This window comes from Lissotriton helveticus, chromosome 3_1, assembly GCF_964261635.1.
Source record: "Lissotriton helveticus chromosome 3_1, aLisHel1.1, whole genome shotgun sequence".
NCBI classification, from domain to species: Eukaryota; Metazoa; Chordata; class Amphibia; order Caudata; family Salamandridae; genus Lissotriton; species Lissotriton helveticus.
The window spans coordinates 488,200,335-488,215,661 of NC_136061.1; the positions used below are offsets into that span (position 1 = coordinate 488,200,335).

Here is a 15,327-nt window from a genome sequence, read left to right on the forward strand (position 1 = left end):
CACATCAGGAACTACCATGGTCACACATGTTCCCCATGCATTCCTATGGGAGGGCAGGTCACTCACCACACATACACAGAGAGCTCACGCACTTTACGCTGTACCACAGTGAAAAAGTGCGCAGAGGCCTAAAATCACCAACACCAGGTTACAGAAACAGGCTAGGCAAAAGCAAAAAGTTTCTGGGTGAACCTGCCAAAAAGGGCCAGGTCCAACACACACAGATCCAGAACATTCCGTCACTGAAATTTTTGAGGTTTGCACGGGATTCTGGGTAACAGAACCGGGTGAAAGCCACACAAATCACCTTGATTTCCCTTGGGTGTCTAGTTTTTAAAAATGTGTAGGCTTGATAGATTTCCACAGGTGCCGGCTGAGCTAGGGTTCAAAATCCACAGCTAGGCACACCGCAACAAAGGGTCAGTTTTCACTGGAAAAAAATTATGTGCTCACGTTGCATTTTGGGCAGTGTCTTGTTGCGTGCAATATTCCTACCCACACAAGTGAGGTACCATTTGTATCGGTAGACTTAGGGGAACACAGAATAGGTTATTGAAAATTGACTTTCTATGCATTTATCCCTTCCAGATGTAAGACAGTGTATAAAAAAGAATTCATTTTCAAAAATGCCCTCCAACTCACATGCTTGTATAGGTACCCACATATACGGAGATGTTCAAATAACCACTGCTTCTAAACTACATATATTGTTCCCCATTAGGAAATACATAGTTTTTCTTGATACCTATTTTTCACTCTTTTTATTCTGCTGTATACCCGTTACACAATGAAAAACCCTAGCAAGGCGCAGCTCAGTTATTGGCTCTGGGCACTTCGGGTTCTTGGTGAACCTAAAAGTCCTATATACCCCTGAAACCATAAGGCTCCAGTGGAAATAACGGTATATTACTTGTAAAAATCTGCCATACTTAGAAGCTACAGGTGAAAATGTAGACACAAATGGCTGATTTTACAACTCGTTTTCATTATGGTTTCATTTCAACTGTTACTTTCTATAAGTAAACCTTGAAGGATCTACACAAATGACCCCTTACTGAATTCAGCATTTTGTCTACTTTTCAGAAATGTATAGCTTTCTGGGATCCATTATTGGTTTTACATCAATTTCTAGCACTAACTGAAAGGAGGGTGAAAGCACAAATATAGAAAAAATAGGCTAAGTCACACTAAAATATCAAAACTGTTTAGAAAATGTTGGTTTCTAACAATAGTCTGCATGTTCCTGAAAGCTGGGGAGATGGTGATTTTATCTCCATAACCACTTTATTGATACCATTTGCAGAGAAAAATCAGACGCTTTCATCTTCAGCACTTTATTTCTAGTTTTCACCAAAAACCCTAGATTTAGCTGTATTTTGGCTAATTTCGGGGTCCCCTCCAGGGGAATCCACAAACCCTGAGTACCTTTAGAATTCTCCTGATGTTGGAAGAAAAAGACGCACATTTGACATGGATACCATAAGTGGATAAAACTTTACAGGGGCCTAAGCGTAAACTACCCCAAATCTAAATAGCCAAAAAAGTGCTCAGCACTTGGGGGGTGGGATGGTGGGGAGGTTATGGGGGGCAAGGCCCAACAGTTAAGGGGTTAAAGTGCTACTCTGGTGAGTGGCACAATGAGTGCTGCACACCGACTAGTGGCAATTAATGTATAGGCCCTGGATAAATGTAGTACTATTTACCAGGGACTTGCAAGTAAATTCCTCTCCCCTGCCAAACCAGTGCAATGTGGGGTGCCGCAAGGGTCGGCGTTAAGTCCGACCCTGTTCAACATCTATGTGGCCCCACTTGCTAGGTTAGTAAAATCGCAGGGGATGGAGGTGGTATCATATGCAGATGATACTCAGATCATGGTGTTCTTGGCTCATTCGGTTGGCACCGTTGCATTCAGCTTCAGGAACTGCATGCAAGCAGTTTCTGAATGGATGATTCAAAATTCATTAAAGCTGAACGGTGATAAAACCGAGGTGCTGATCTTCGGCAAGGACCGGGATGTGTGGTCTAGTGAGTGGTGGACCCCTTCATTGGGAGCCTGTCCTACTCCATCGCACTCAGCCAGGAACCTTGGTGTTTTTATAGACACCTCGTTGTCTATGAACCTTCAGGTAAATAGAACTGTGGCCACATGTTGGGGAGTCATTAGGATTCTTAGAAGAATCGCTCACTACCTGTCCCCCCAGGCTCGGAAACAGACCGTGGTCGCGCTGGTCTCTTCCTGGCTAGATTATTGCAACGCTTTGTATGCAAATATCAATAAGGCCCTTATCCAACGCCTGCAGAATGTGCAGAACGCGGCTGCCAGATTTGTTCTGGACATTCCCATCTCTTCTTCTGCCACGCTAGCCAGGAAGTACCTTCATTGGCTTCCGATCCAGTTTAGAATTTCGTTCAAAATCCTATGTCTGGTTTTCGGAGCCCTATTGGCAGGCCCCTCGGATGCCTTAGGCTCCTTGCTAACGTGTTATATTCCCAGCAGGAACCTTCGCTCCTCCAACATGAATCTTCTGTGCATTCCTCGTATCAGGAAGGTCAGATGGGGAGGAAGGGCATTTGTTACTGTGGCTCCTCGATTGTGGAATTCCCTGCCTGCGGAGATTAAGGCGCAACCGTCGTTGTCCCTCTTTAAAAAGGCTTTAAAAACTTGGTATTTTAAAGAGGCCTATTAGTAAGCTTTTACCGGGCATAAGACAGGTATTTGGATTAGGCGCCATTGACGCCCATTGGGCTAAGTAGCGCACTATAAAACGCTTTTCATTCATTCATTCAATTCAATGTGGCAATTAGGTGTAGGTCAATTTCACCATGTTTTAATGGGGCGGCACAAACACTTCAGCACCGTTTAGCTGTGGTAAAATGCTGAGAGTCCTGAACCTAACAACAACTAATTCATCAAGATAGGGGGTAAAGGCAAAATATTTGGGGGACTACCACCGAAGGGTGTAAGGTGTAACAATTAGCATATTAAATACAATTTAGATATATACATGGTCCATATCTATATTCTGATTGTACTAAAGCTATGTGGTTTACCTCGTTAGCCCACAGTTATAGAAATACACCTGCCATCAATTGACCATAGAGATCTAACTGATTAAAAAACCTCACATGTTTAAACTGCATACATATTCGGCAGAGCATTTCAGCTAAATTCCCAAGATTAAGTACGTATATTGCAGATCAACTTTATTGCAAATGATTATTGAAGCAAACACAATAAAATAAGTTAAAAAAATAACTAAAAATAGCTAAATTAATGAAAGTTCAGTGAACAGAATATTTGAATATTACATTAAAATACTGATTCTGTAATGAAGTGCATAATTATGATAGTTTCTGCGGTAATTTTTTTTACAAATTATGGCTGGAGGTATGATTAATATCACTTGCTTAATACTAAAATCGCAGGCTTAATACTAAATTCACTTGCTTAGTCATCATTTCTCAAAATAAACCAGATCATTTGACATTGCTAGAATTAGTCTGTTTTTCTCTTAATTCAGTCAGCTGATTAACAGTATCTACAATTAAATACAGTTTCTGAATTAGTTAAGGACAACATGGCCCTCCCTTGATACTTCTGGCAGTTCCTTCACAATCTGGAAACAAATCATACAGAGACAGGCTCTTATTATTATGCACAATTGTGATTAATACTGGGTCTTTTATATGGCACTGAATGTGAAAGGCAGTTCACTTCTTTAATGTTCTTTCTTTCAGAAAGGTGCAGAAAGTCTACTTCAATATCCCGGCCATTGTCCATAAAACACATTAAAACAAGTATAAAACATTGGGCTTGTAAGGAAACTCTATTGTGCTCAAATAAATCTGTTCCTCTGTTTGCCAATGCCCATGGAATGCTATATTATCAAATGTGTAGCACAATGGGATTGGCCAAGTGTCACTGGCCTTTAATTACTGGTTCATTCATTGCTCAAGCTCCTCTGTTATTCGTAGGTTTAGAGCCTGTGACAAATTGGAATTTGAGGTTTTTTCGGGGTTTTTTATATAGTGCAAACTAGACCCGAGACATCGGCTATCACAGCGCTTAACATGAGCACCAGTTTCGTTACAGATGAATACATTTATTTTTGTTAGGCACGGGGAGATCATGTGATTTGCCCAGAATCACAGGATGTTGAGCGTCGTTGCCGAGACTCGAACCCGGTTCCCCAGGTCAGAGGTCCACCGCTCTAGCCGTAAGGCGACATCCTCTCCCCAAGGTTCCTCTACGTGGCCAATCAGACAGTATACTATTAAGGCATTTAGAAATATTTTTGTTGGTTTATGGAGGGCTCTCCACGGTGAAATTGCATTTCTGCCCTCAGCTTAGGCATGGAGTGCCCTCACACCTTCTCTAAAGAAGATGTTCCACAAACATCTTGAAACTCTACTGTGCTCTTCCACCCTTTAAACCAATTGAAGCTTCTTGTTTCTTTGGGAAGGATTTGAGATATTCTCGCCAGGGCACCCAGTCCCAGGTGCTAACATGCTACTGGACAAATAGGACACAATGAGAGTAAGAAGAGGCCCCACAGATAACCTTCTTTCATGTCACTACTTCAACAACAACGTTTTGATAATGATCTGCTTATCTAAGTTCTGCTGGCAGAACATTCCAGTATCTCAGGGCCTGGAAGCAGAACATTCTCCTCTATTGAAACTTGTTGGCAGTATCCCCCAGAAGGGAGGCGAATACACATTCAATACATACATGGTGCTTAAAACGTCCATTGTACAATCCTTATCGAGTGGGTATCCGGTACTCTAAAAAGCAATACTAATTCTTCTGCCCTGATCGCAGTGTTCCAATGTTCTGGGGTGTTCTTGATGAGCCAATGCTGTACAGTGCCGAGTCCTTCAGAGATACCAGCCTTCTAAGCTATAGCTTCATTCTCACCGGAGGTAGCTTGCCAGGGTATGGATCCTTTCTTGAAAATAAGTGTTGCAGGTGACATAGGACTGCAAGTTTCCCACATCAAAGCGTCCGGAGATGGGGTGAACATAAACTGGTTTCCTTTAGTATAAACAAAAGAGACATAAAAGGTGTCGTTTATTAACGTTCTAGAACAATTTATCACAGAAAGAGCATTTTTTTAACCTAAAGGAAGGAGTTTATATTTATTAAACAATTAAACAAGGGTAAAACTTCTTATGAATACCTAAGCCTGCCGAAAGTCTATAAAATAGTGTTCCTGTAGTACTCTCTTACACACTCTTACATGCCTTTGTGAATCGGTGCCAAAAAAAAAAGAAAATGAATATTCAAGTAATATGCATATACAATTTGTAAAAATAGAAAGGAATTTGACCTCGTTGCACTTTTACTAATAGGTAGTTGGGTATTTCAGGACGGATTCTGAAAAGCATGTGGGAGCATATATAACAGTACTCCTGCGCTATTAATTCTCATAAATGCTTTTTTGACTCCGCCCCATAATTTTTTAGGCATTCATACATTTAGTCACAATGTTGAGGCGTATAAATAAGACGAAATCGGGCGCCTGGCACTGGTAGAGTTTGACGAGGGTAAGGTGGATTAGAGCCTTTAAATCAGATACTCACCAACATGAATGCTTCTTTTATCAATAGTACCTTTTAAAAGGTTAATTTGGTTTACACTGCATATAGGTCATACTCGCGAATATTTATCCTGTTCGTTGAGGGAGATCATCTTTTGCACTATTAAAGAAAATATATATTATTTAAAGAAACTTAAAGCCTTGGCTATGGCCCCCAGTCTCAACAAGGCACAGGAGCCACTGGCTTCAACAATAAAGCTCTTTATGTCCGAAAGCCTTACAGATTAAAACACCTATTCAAACCAATGTTCGCACGGGTGTCGGAATTCGAGATAGATGATAAATCTGCTAGTCGGATTTGTCGAAATTTGAAATTGTCGAAAAAGGCCTGGTAAGCATCAAGTCCACATTTAAGGCCCCATTTCAGAGGCAAATTCATTCCTGGCCTTATTTATCGAAGTGGGTGGAATAATTAATGCCCCTGTTATAGCAGGACTTGCACTCGAATCCCTAGAGCGAGTCTCTAAAAAACACTTAAGCTATCAAAGATGTGAATCACACCTACATGGATTTTGAACAAAAGCACGAGTGTGCCACTTCTCAATATGCAGGGAAACAAATATACAATGTATTCCCAAGCAGCAGTGTTCTTTCAAAATTTTCTTCATTCCAGCATCAAAAAGATTTATAAAAACAAGGTCGTAAGCATCACTTGTTGAAAGTGGCACAGCCGACGCATTTCGTCCTTGAAGCGGACTTATTCAGGGAAATAGTTGGTCCCCATATCATATAGAGGTAACTAGGTTGACTGATATGTGGCTCCAATTGCAAGGAGCCATAGACAGCAAAGTATCAACTTCAAATTCTCAAATAGTAGCGATCCATCGTATGATCTACAATATGATTAGATCTAAACCAAGGACTGCATGTTCATAGTCATTGACAAAGTTTATCAGCTTTTAGGCACCTCCTTCCGAATTTCTAAATTATTTCTGTTCGATAGCACTCAATAATATGAATGGTTTCCCCATGTATACACAGCATCCAGAGCAAAACTATTGATCACACCCGACCATATGCCTCATATATTTTTTAGGACAATACGCCGTCAATTGTTTGCCTGCAGCCAATATTATGCTGTCAGGCATGCCGTCAGGGGTTCGTCAAGGTACCAGGCGTCCAGGCCGGAGAGCAGAGGCAGGAAGCTTGGGAATAAATTGTATATTTGCTTATCCTGCATATTGAGAAGTGGTGCACCTGTGCTTTTGTTTAAAATTGTTGAGTTCCGTTAGGAATCGCATTGTGACAGTGGGTGTGATACAGTGGGCGCACATATCCTCATGACCATATGTGAGGTCAGAATAACGGAGGGATAGCAATTCAGGTGCTGCCAATTGAAGGGATCCACTGTCGGGCGCATTGTTTTTACACATCTACATGGATGTCCTAAGAGGGAAGGGGGCCTTTTCACTGAACAACGTTCAAAGTTAAAGGATACGCCTTGCGCCACCACGGATGTGCCGCATTTACAATGCGGCGCACCGTGGTGCAAGGATAGACAGATGCTTGACACATCTTGTCGGTGTAAGGGCAGCGCATTGCTCTAGTCGTGTCGCAAGTATGAAGCAATTCCAGCAATGGTTAGGAATGCCTATTCCTAACATGCTGCATCACTCCTTACTCCTGCTTCAAGCAGGCGCAAGGTTTTGACACAGTGGCGTCGTAAAAGTGAATCAGTGAAATCTAGCAGATTTTACTACTTCACATTTACTAAGCTTCCTTGCGATGGAACGCCCACAACGGTACCGCTGCACTGTTGCTTGTGCTCCTAATGTTATGAAAACCAATAAATAAATTTAAAAAAAGAAGCACCAAACAAGCACCACCAGCGGCACAGGGGCGGCTGGGTACAGGTTGCAATAGTGACCCTTCTTTCAGGAAAGATGCCACAGGGGTGTCACTGGAGGTAGCAGGAGGAAGACCAATGACAGCAGCGGTAAGTAGAGATGTAGGTGGTCCTATGGGCACCGTCGGTTCAGTTCTCCAAGTGCCAGGGGCTTTGGGTGCAGTGGTGCCTTTTGGACGAAGGAGTCTTCTTACTGGAGCCGGTCACGGTCTGGAGGGACTCTCTGGATTCACACTGCAGGCACCGTCATGGAGGGCAGGAGAGGTGAGCCAATGCTGGACATGAGGTCAGGATCACCTGGGAGACTTCACTGCACAGGTGAGTCACCAAGACTAAGGCCGTGGGCGTCTGGTGCAGAGTGGACAGGAGATGCGGATCTGCCAGGATCTGGAGTCATCGGGGTAGATTTCTTCTGTACAGTTCGGCTGTACTTGGGAGATTAGAGTCTTTATTGAAAGCAACAGTCCTCCCAGGAGTATCAGAGGTCGCTGGCTGCAAGACAGGTTGCAGGTTCTGCAAAACTGGAGACAGGACAGTAGGGCTAGGGTCATGACAGCTGTCGTCTTAAATCTTCTTTCTTTATAGGCTGTCGCAGATCTAGCGCTCTAGGTCTGGAGTAGCCACCTAAATACTAAATTTAGGAGGTGTTTTAGGGGAGTAGCAGGTAGGGCCAATGGGCACCTTCCCTGGGTAACTACACCCTCTGTGTGCCACCCTCCTGTGGGAGGAGGGCAAAGACCTGATTGCCGTTGTCTCCCGATCTTCAAGATGGCGGGACTGAAAATTGTACTTCACCTTGCCTCTCCCACCTTAGTGGGAGGGTTGGCAGAGGTGGGCACACCTCCTATTCATTTGAATTTTTGCAGCCGCCAGTTTTCCTGCTCAAAGTGGGGGTGTAAACCCGGGGCTGCCATCTGCTGCCAACAGCAGAGGCTGGTTGTCGCATTCAAAAGGCGTTAGGCCTTTAAATTAAAGCTTCCCTCTTCGAGCACTGGGCCATTCTGGGGGAGGAGATATTACACCTCTGCCCAGAATGTGCATTTTTTCTGGTCCCAGAGAGCAGGGGCTCTCTATTCAGGAGTCAATAAACATGTCTGGTGGTGGCTGGCTACCTACAGCCGGTCAGAAACTACACTAGGGTTGGCAGGTTTTCAGGGGGCCCCACTGAGTAACTGATACACTAAATCCCACACTGACATCAGTGGGGTTTTATTGTAAGGAGTGGTTTGGTACAGTGAAGCTATCAGTTTATAACTAGAGTTGTTGAGATCCCAGATCATGTACTACTCTCTATGGCTTCCCTGGCACTTACAATATTAGGTAAATGGACCCAAATATTCTAGGGTCATATCTGCTCATGTGATATGCCCTTACCTGTGGCATAATGTACCCTGCCTTAGGACTGTGAGGCCTGCCAGGGGGGTGACTAACTTACGCCTACAGGCACTGCTGGTTGGCATGGCACCCAGACAGGAAGCCATGTCGACTTTGTTGTTTTCTCCCTCACAGGGGCCTGCAAGCTGCAAGGCAGTGGCATGGTCCCAGTAGGAGGGGAGGGGGCATCCAGGGGACGCTCTTTAGCACCCAGGCCCTAGATACCCAGGGTACCAATTACTAGGCACTTAGAGGGGTAGAACCATGCAAAAGAGGCACTTTCTCACAGGGACTGAAATGTCGACTTATTATAACATCTATGAAGGTCAACTTCAGCAAGAACAATCACCAACGGCATTTGTCTCCTTCAAATAGCCCTTTTGGTATTTTTGTTTATGTGTAATCCCCTTTTACTGTTTCTTTCTTTCACGATTGTCTTTTATATATTGATGTAAATATTGTTCTTTGTATGAATAATTGTTTATTCAAAGGTTGATGGGGTCTCTTAAGATGTTTATATACAAAAATGTGTATATAAGATATGTTAAAAAAAAACTTTTGCATTAATAGCATTATTGTGTGAAATGTCTCTCTTTATCATTCATCATCCAAACAGATTATATGAGTAAGGCAAGAATGTATTTGGTATATCGTTACGTATTACTCAATGCGCAATCTTTTATATTTTTGATATGCTCGTATACACACCCCCTTGTGCTAGTTAAAGGTTATTTTGCTACTGTGACTGCCTATGACCAGGCCATGACAGGACCAATGATTGGAGACAGCTGTACTATTGTCCTGAAGTGCAGGCATTTTTACATGTACACCAGTGAGGGGACTGGCTACTTGCTCTCATTGTAGTCAGTCATCATTGACTCTGCCCGGCCTAGGTGCCCCGCTGTCTGAAGTAGTGCTTGATCCTGTCACTTTAAGTAATTGTGAGGCAGCGCATTTCAAACTTGCTCTCCATCCCAAAGTTACTCTTATGGGCCTTTTGGTCTACCGCCCTCCTGGCCCTGTGAACGCCTGGTCGGCACAACTTTCTGATTACATAGCCTCCATTCTTACTACTTCCAGCTATTTTTTGGTTGTTGGGGACCTGGAGGACTCTAAGAACAGTGCAAGCAGAAATCTAATTGCCGACTTTGAGGCTATGAATATCACTTTGCATAATTGGGGCCCCACACACAGGGGTGGTCATTTTCTTGACCCCATTTTCTCTAATATTCCCTATCTATATTGTTCCCCTGCGTTACCCGTCCTTTGGTCTGATCATTACCTTATCAGATTTATGTTTACTGCCACTGAAGTTTTGCCTCACTGTAGAGCTCCACTGACCACAAGCAAAAGAGACTGGAAAAAGCTGGACATTGTCTCTCTTAACAAAGTTCTTGAAAGCCTTTCACCTATCGACCTCAACTCATTCGATATGGAAATGGCAACAGGTATTACAAATTCCTGACTTCTTGAGGCTATTGACATCTGCCTTCGTTCTTCTCTTAAGAAAGTGGCAATTCACAAAACACCGGCACCCTGGTTTAACGATGCACTAAAAGCTGATAAATCTTATTGTAAAAAGTTGGAACGTATTTGGAGAAAGGACTATTCCCCTACGGCAGGTCTTACCTACAAAAGCGAATTGAAGCGCTACCACAAAGCCTGTGCCCTGACTAGGGCCAAATATGTCACTAAAACGATAACTGATGCAGTTAATAAGTCCAAAGTACTTTTTAGCTTGGTCAAAAACCTTGCCGGCTCTCAGACCATACCCAAACTTCCGTCCCTGTCTAGTAGCAAATGTGACGAACTCGCTCAGTTTTTCATCACAAAAATCGATAAAATTTACCAAGATATCTCTGACCAAAGTGGTAGCAATACTTCTCCTACACTGCCCGCCAATTTAGCTATTCTCCTACCTCCTCCCATGCTCCACTCCTGTCTTGGCCTGATCTTCACCCTACAACCCTTCTTGAGATTTTGTGCAAAGTGAAATCGGGTTCTCCCATTGACCCTTTGCCCATCCCAATATTGCGCCTATTAGATACCCCACAGCTCTCTATGATCTGCAACACACTCAATCAGTCATTTAAAACTGCCGTTGTCCCTGCTTGTTGGAAGCACGCAATGGTTACTCCATTGTTGAAAAAGCCCGCCGCCGATCCCAAAGTTCTCTCCAACTTTCGCCCTATTTCTTTGTTACCGGCCTTCTCCAAAGCTTTGGAGAGGCATATCCATCAGCATCTATCTCAGTTCGTGTCGATCAATAACTTATTGCACTCCTCCCAGTCGGGCTTTCGTTCCGGCTTCTCTACCGAAACTACACTCCTTGGCATCACGGAAAATCTCAGTTTCTTGTTGGATCGAGGAGACACAGCTGCACTGAAATTGCTCGATCTCAGTGCAGCTTTCGACACTGTTTCTCACAATATACTCCTCAGATCCCTCGCCGCCATGGGTATCGCTGGCAAAGCCTTAGACTGGTTGGCATCTTTTCTGACGGACCGGACCTTTCACATTTTTTCACATTCCACCACCTCCAAAACGTATTCTTCCCCTTATGGAGTACCCCAGGGCTCGATCCTCAGCCCCCTTTTTTTTAACCTTTATGTCACTCCTTTGGCTCATATCGCTAAACGTTCTGGTTTGACTTTGTATACCTACGCCGACGACTCACAAATAGTCTTTTCCCTATCTCAATCTGACCAGGCCTCTACTTCCCCCCTTCAAGTAGGTCTTAGGGAGATATCCGATTGGATGAATCTCAACCTACTAAAACTAAATGGTGGGAAGACTGAAGTCCTGGTCCTTGGGCAAAAACTCGACCTTTGGAGTTCTAGGCATTGGCCATCTGAGATGGGTTTACTTGCATCTCCTTCAGAGCATGTGCGCAACCTGGGTGTGATTATAGATAATGGACTAACAATGAAATGTCAGGCCAATAAAGTGGCAGCCATTTGTTTCACCATCCTGCGCTGGCTAAAGAAAATCTTATGGATGCTGCCGTCCGACACCCAGAGGTCCGTAATGAACGCCTTGGTGACCTCCCAGTTGGACTATGGTAACACACTCTACCTGGGGGCAACCAAGGCTGTCACGCAACGGCTGCAACTAGTTCAAAACGCCGCTGCACGTCTGCTCTGCGGATGTCGAAAAACTGACCACATCACAGAACGCCTTCGCGAGCTACACTGGCTTAGAGTTGAGAGTCGTGTGAAATTCAAGGCATTGAGTTACATGCACAAGATCAAGACTGGGAGTGCCCCCACTTACTTCCAGTCCCTTGTTAAGATTTACGTCCCTTCTCGCACTCTCCGCTCCTCTTCACAAAATTTAGTTTGTGTGCCCAAGTATAGACTATCTAAAATGGGTGGCAGTTCCTTCTCGTTTTTAGGGCCCAGACTCTGGAATTCCCTCCCCCTTGACATTCGTGCTGAGAACTGCTATGCTCGCTTCGTAGAGCCATAAAAACCTGGCTCTTTAATCAATAACTTTTATTTGTTAGTGCTTTGTTGATTTCTGCCTTTTTTCAGTGCCGGGAAACCCTTTGGGTAGCTGTCGCGCTTTATAAACCTAATAAATAAATAATAATAAATAAAGAAATAAACAAATGAGGGGTGTGGAGACCCAGTTTGTGCAGCCTGTATTTATGTAGCCCAGTGCCTCACAGCTAAAGGCACACAAGGGGTCTGCTGTCCATCTCCCATATGTCACCCTGTACAGCTATCTCCTCTCCTCCCTTTTCTTGTTGAAGCTACTGTAAAACTAATTTTATGTGTTTGGTTTGGATGCACAAACCATCTACGGAGCAGTAAGGCACACGTAGCCTGAATCAAAACCAGTTACAGTGAGATGAAAAACATGAGCAAAGGACTGCGGCCATATCCTGGCCAATGCAACACACACAGAGGAGATAGGTTGCCTACCCTTTCCACATCCTGTGTCCTGTTGTGCCCAGTATGCAGTAGTTCATCAAGACCTCCTGATCAAGGAGGAGGTTATCTGGCTCCATTACAGACATGCTGTAGGCATTATGCAGTGCCTACCATCCCCATAGAAACCAGACTGACAAGCCATCTTTGGAAGCAGGTTGGTGTGGAACTAAAGTGAAGCTAAAGGAACAGTCATAAGCGCTCTCCAAATGTTTTGAACAACGTTGAGTCAGAGTGACCTGCTTGCTTGGGCTGACCCTGTTTCTGAATACACTATGGACAGGTGAGTCCATTCAGAATGCACCATCCACCTTGACTTGAGAAAGCTCTGTACATCCATTTAGAGTAAAGACTTCCCCATAGGCAAGAAAACCTGACTACCTCCCTTGGATACGAGCAAATAGACTCCAGGACTGGGGACTAGACTTACTGTGATGTAAAGGAAGAAGGAATGTCTGCCTGGTAAGCTAGAACCTGCTTTGATTAAAGCCTCGTACCTGCTTTGATTAAAGCACAGAGCTCTAGCCCGGTTGCTGCACACCATGCTACAAGGGTCGTGGACCAGGGTCAGCGGACTCGATAATTCTCGCCTCGGTGCCTACTCTAACCAGAGATTCCACTCGGCAACTCTGGGCATTAGCTTGCCTAATCTCCACAACGGCCCCATCAACGCCGGGGATGCCTGGCTCCACCTTGGGGATTCCCAGCAGGGACCATCCCACAGGGAAAGCCAGGACGGGTTCCCCAGCGGTATACAGCGCCAGGACGCCGACTGGCAACAGTGCGCTTTACAAGTATACACATTACATTACATTACATGATAGAACAGGTGACCTGTTGGTGTAGGCAAACCTTTCCTAAGAATGCTGGTATCAGAAAGGAGAGCTCTCACCCTCTCTCCCTCCTTCCCAGAGAGAAAACTACAACCTCATCATCCTTTAGAGCACGTGAGCACAGAGAGTCAAGAAGCTGATGTGGGGACCACTGAAAGACAGGTTTACAAGTGGAGTCAAACCCAAAGTATGGTGGCCTCTCTCCACTTCCTTCATCCTTTTCAGCCCCTGCCCTAAAGGGTGGCCTGATTGTGGTAGGTCCTGTTCCCTGGAACTTGCTGGCAGTACTGATGCACAATTTCCCAGTGCCTGACTTTGTGAGCAGTGACTGTCCCACTGAAACCAAGCTGCTGCCCTACTTACTACAGCGTGATCTACAATGAAAGAATTGTTAAAAGGCCAAATTAGGCCAGTATTCATTTAAATACGTATCTATTTTTTAACATTCCCTATGTGACATCTTTACAAACAACTTCATCAATCAATCAGGAAAATGATAGGTACACTACTCACCCGTGAGGATCTCAAGGTGCTGAAGGGAGGGAGGTGAGGGGGAGGGGGGTCAGCAGATTGGTTTCATTCGGAAAGCCAGGTATTCTGAGCCTTCCTAAAGGTGTTCAGGGAGGAAGCACGTTCCAGGTCTTGGCCGCAAGGTAGTAGAAGGATCTTCCCTCTGCTCTGCGGATGCGTGGGGTTTTGGCAAGGATGAGGTTGGTGGATCGGAGGTTTAGTGTGGGTACGTGGAGGGTGATTCTGTCATTGAGGTATTGGGGTCCGGTGTTGTGCAATTCATAAACAGAAACTTAAATTGCACAATCGTTGAAAGGGTATGTTTTCTGGTCGATCAGTGTTATGGAAGAATAAGTCAATGGGTGCTTCTAGGAGAATGTTAGTTTGCCTCTGTCAGATCCCCCTTCATTGGGATGTTATGGGTTTTGTCATAGCACAAATCAAAGTCTATGTCAACTTTACACCATCGGTTCATCAGGTGGGCAACTGCGCATCCGTATAAACCAATCAGGCAATCATAACATTTGTATCTCACCCACTACTTCAAAATCAATCAATCAATCAGTGACACTTATAAAGCGCGCTACATACCCGTAGGGTCTCAAGGCGCTGGGGGGGGGGGGGGTGCCGCTACTGCTCGAACAGCCAGGTCTTCAGCTTCTTCCTGAAGGAGAGGTGGTCTTGGGTCAGGCGCAGGTCGGACGGGAGGGAGTTCCAGGTCTTGGCGGCCAGGTAGGAGAAGGACCTTCCTCCTGTAGTCGCTCTTCGGATGCGGGGGACGGCGGCGAGGGCGTGGTTGGCTGATCGGAGGTGGCGTTTGGGAGCGTAGAAGTTGACTCGGCTGTTGAGGTAGCTCGGGCCTTGGTCGTGTAGGGCTTTGTGTGCGTGGGTGAGGAGGCGGAAGGTGATTCTCTTGTTGACGGGGAGCCAGTGAAGGTCTCTCAGGTGTCCGGAGATGTGGCTGGATCGTGGGATGTCGAGGATGAGTCTGGCTGAGGCGTTTTGGATCCGCTGGAGTCTCTTCTGGAGCTTGACGGTGGTCCCGGCGTAGAGGGCGTTGCCGTAGTCCAGTCGGCTGGTGACGAGGGCCTGGGTGACGGTCTTCCTGGTCTCTGTGGGGATCCACCAGAAGATCTTCCGTAGCATGCGTAGGATGTTGAAGCACGCCGAGGAGACGCTGTTGACTTGCCTGGTCATGGCGAGGGAGGAGTCCAGGATGAAGCCCAGGTTGC

The 15,327-nt window shown here is 45.0% G+C and overlaps 1 protein-coding gene across 2 annotated transcripts in view; it reads right to left on the reverse strand.

Annotated features, from left to right (window-relative positions):
- LOC144822631 (uncharacterized) overlaps positions 1–15,327 on the reverse strand; it is a 205,935-nt gene that overhangs the window by 22,631 nt on the left and 167,977 nt on the right. For both annotated transcript variants that reach the window (XM_078680372.1, XM_078680371.1), the window contains one exon: positions 4,919–5,035. In XM_078680372.1, coding sequence (XP_078536498.1) covers positions 4,919–5,035 — 117 coding nt within the window. The remainder of the gene's footprint in view (positions 1–4,918; positions 5,036–15,327) is intronic.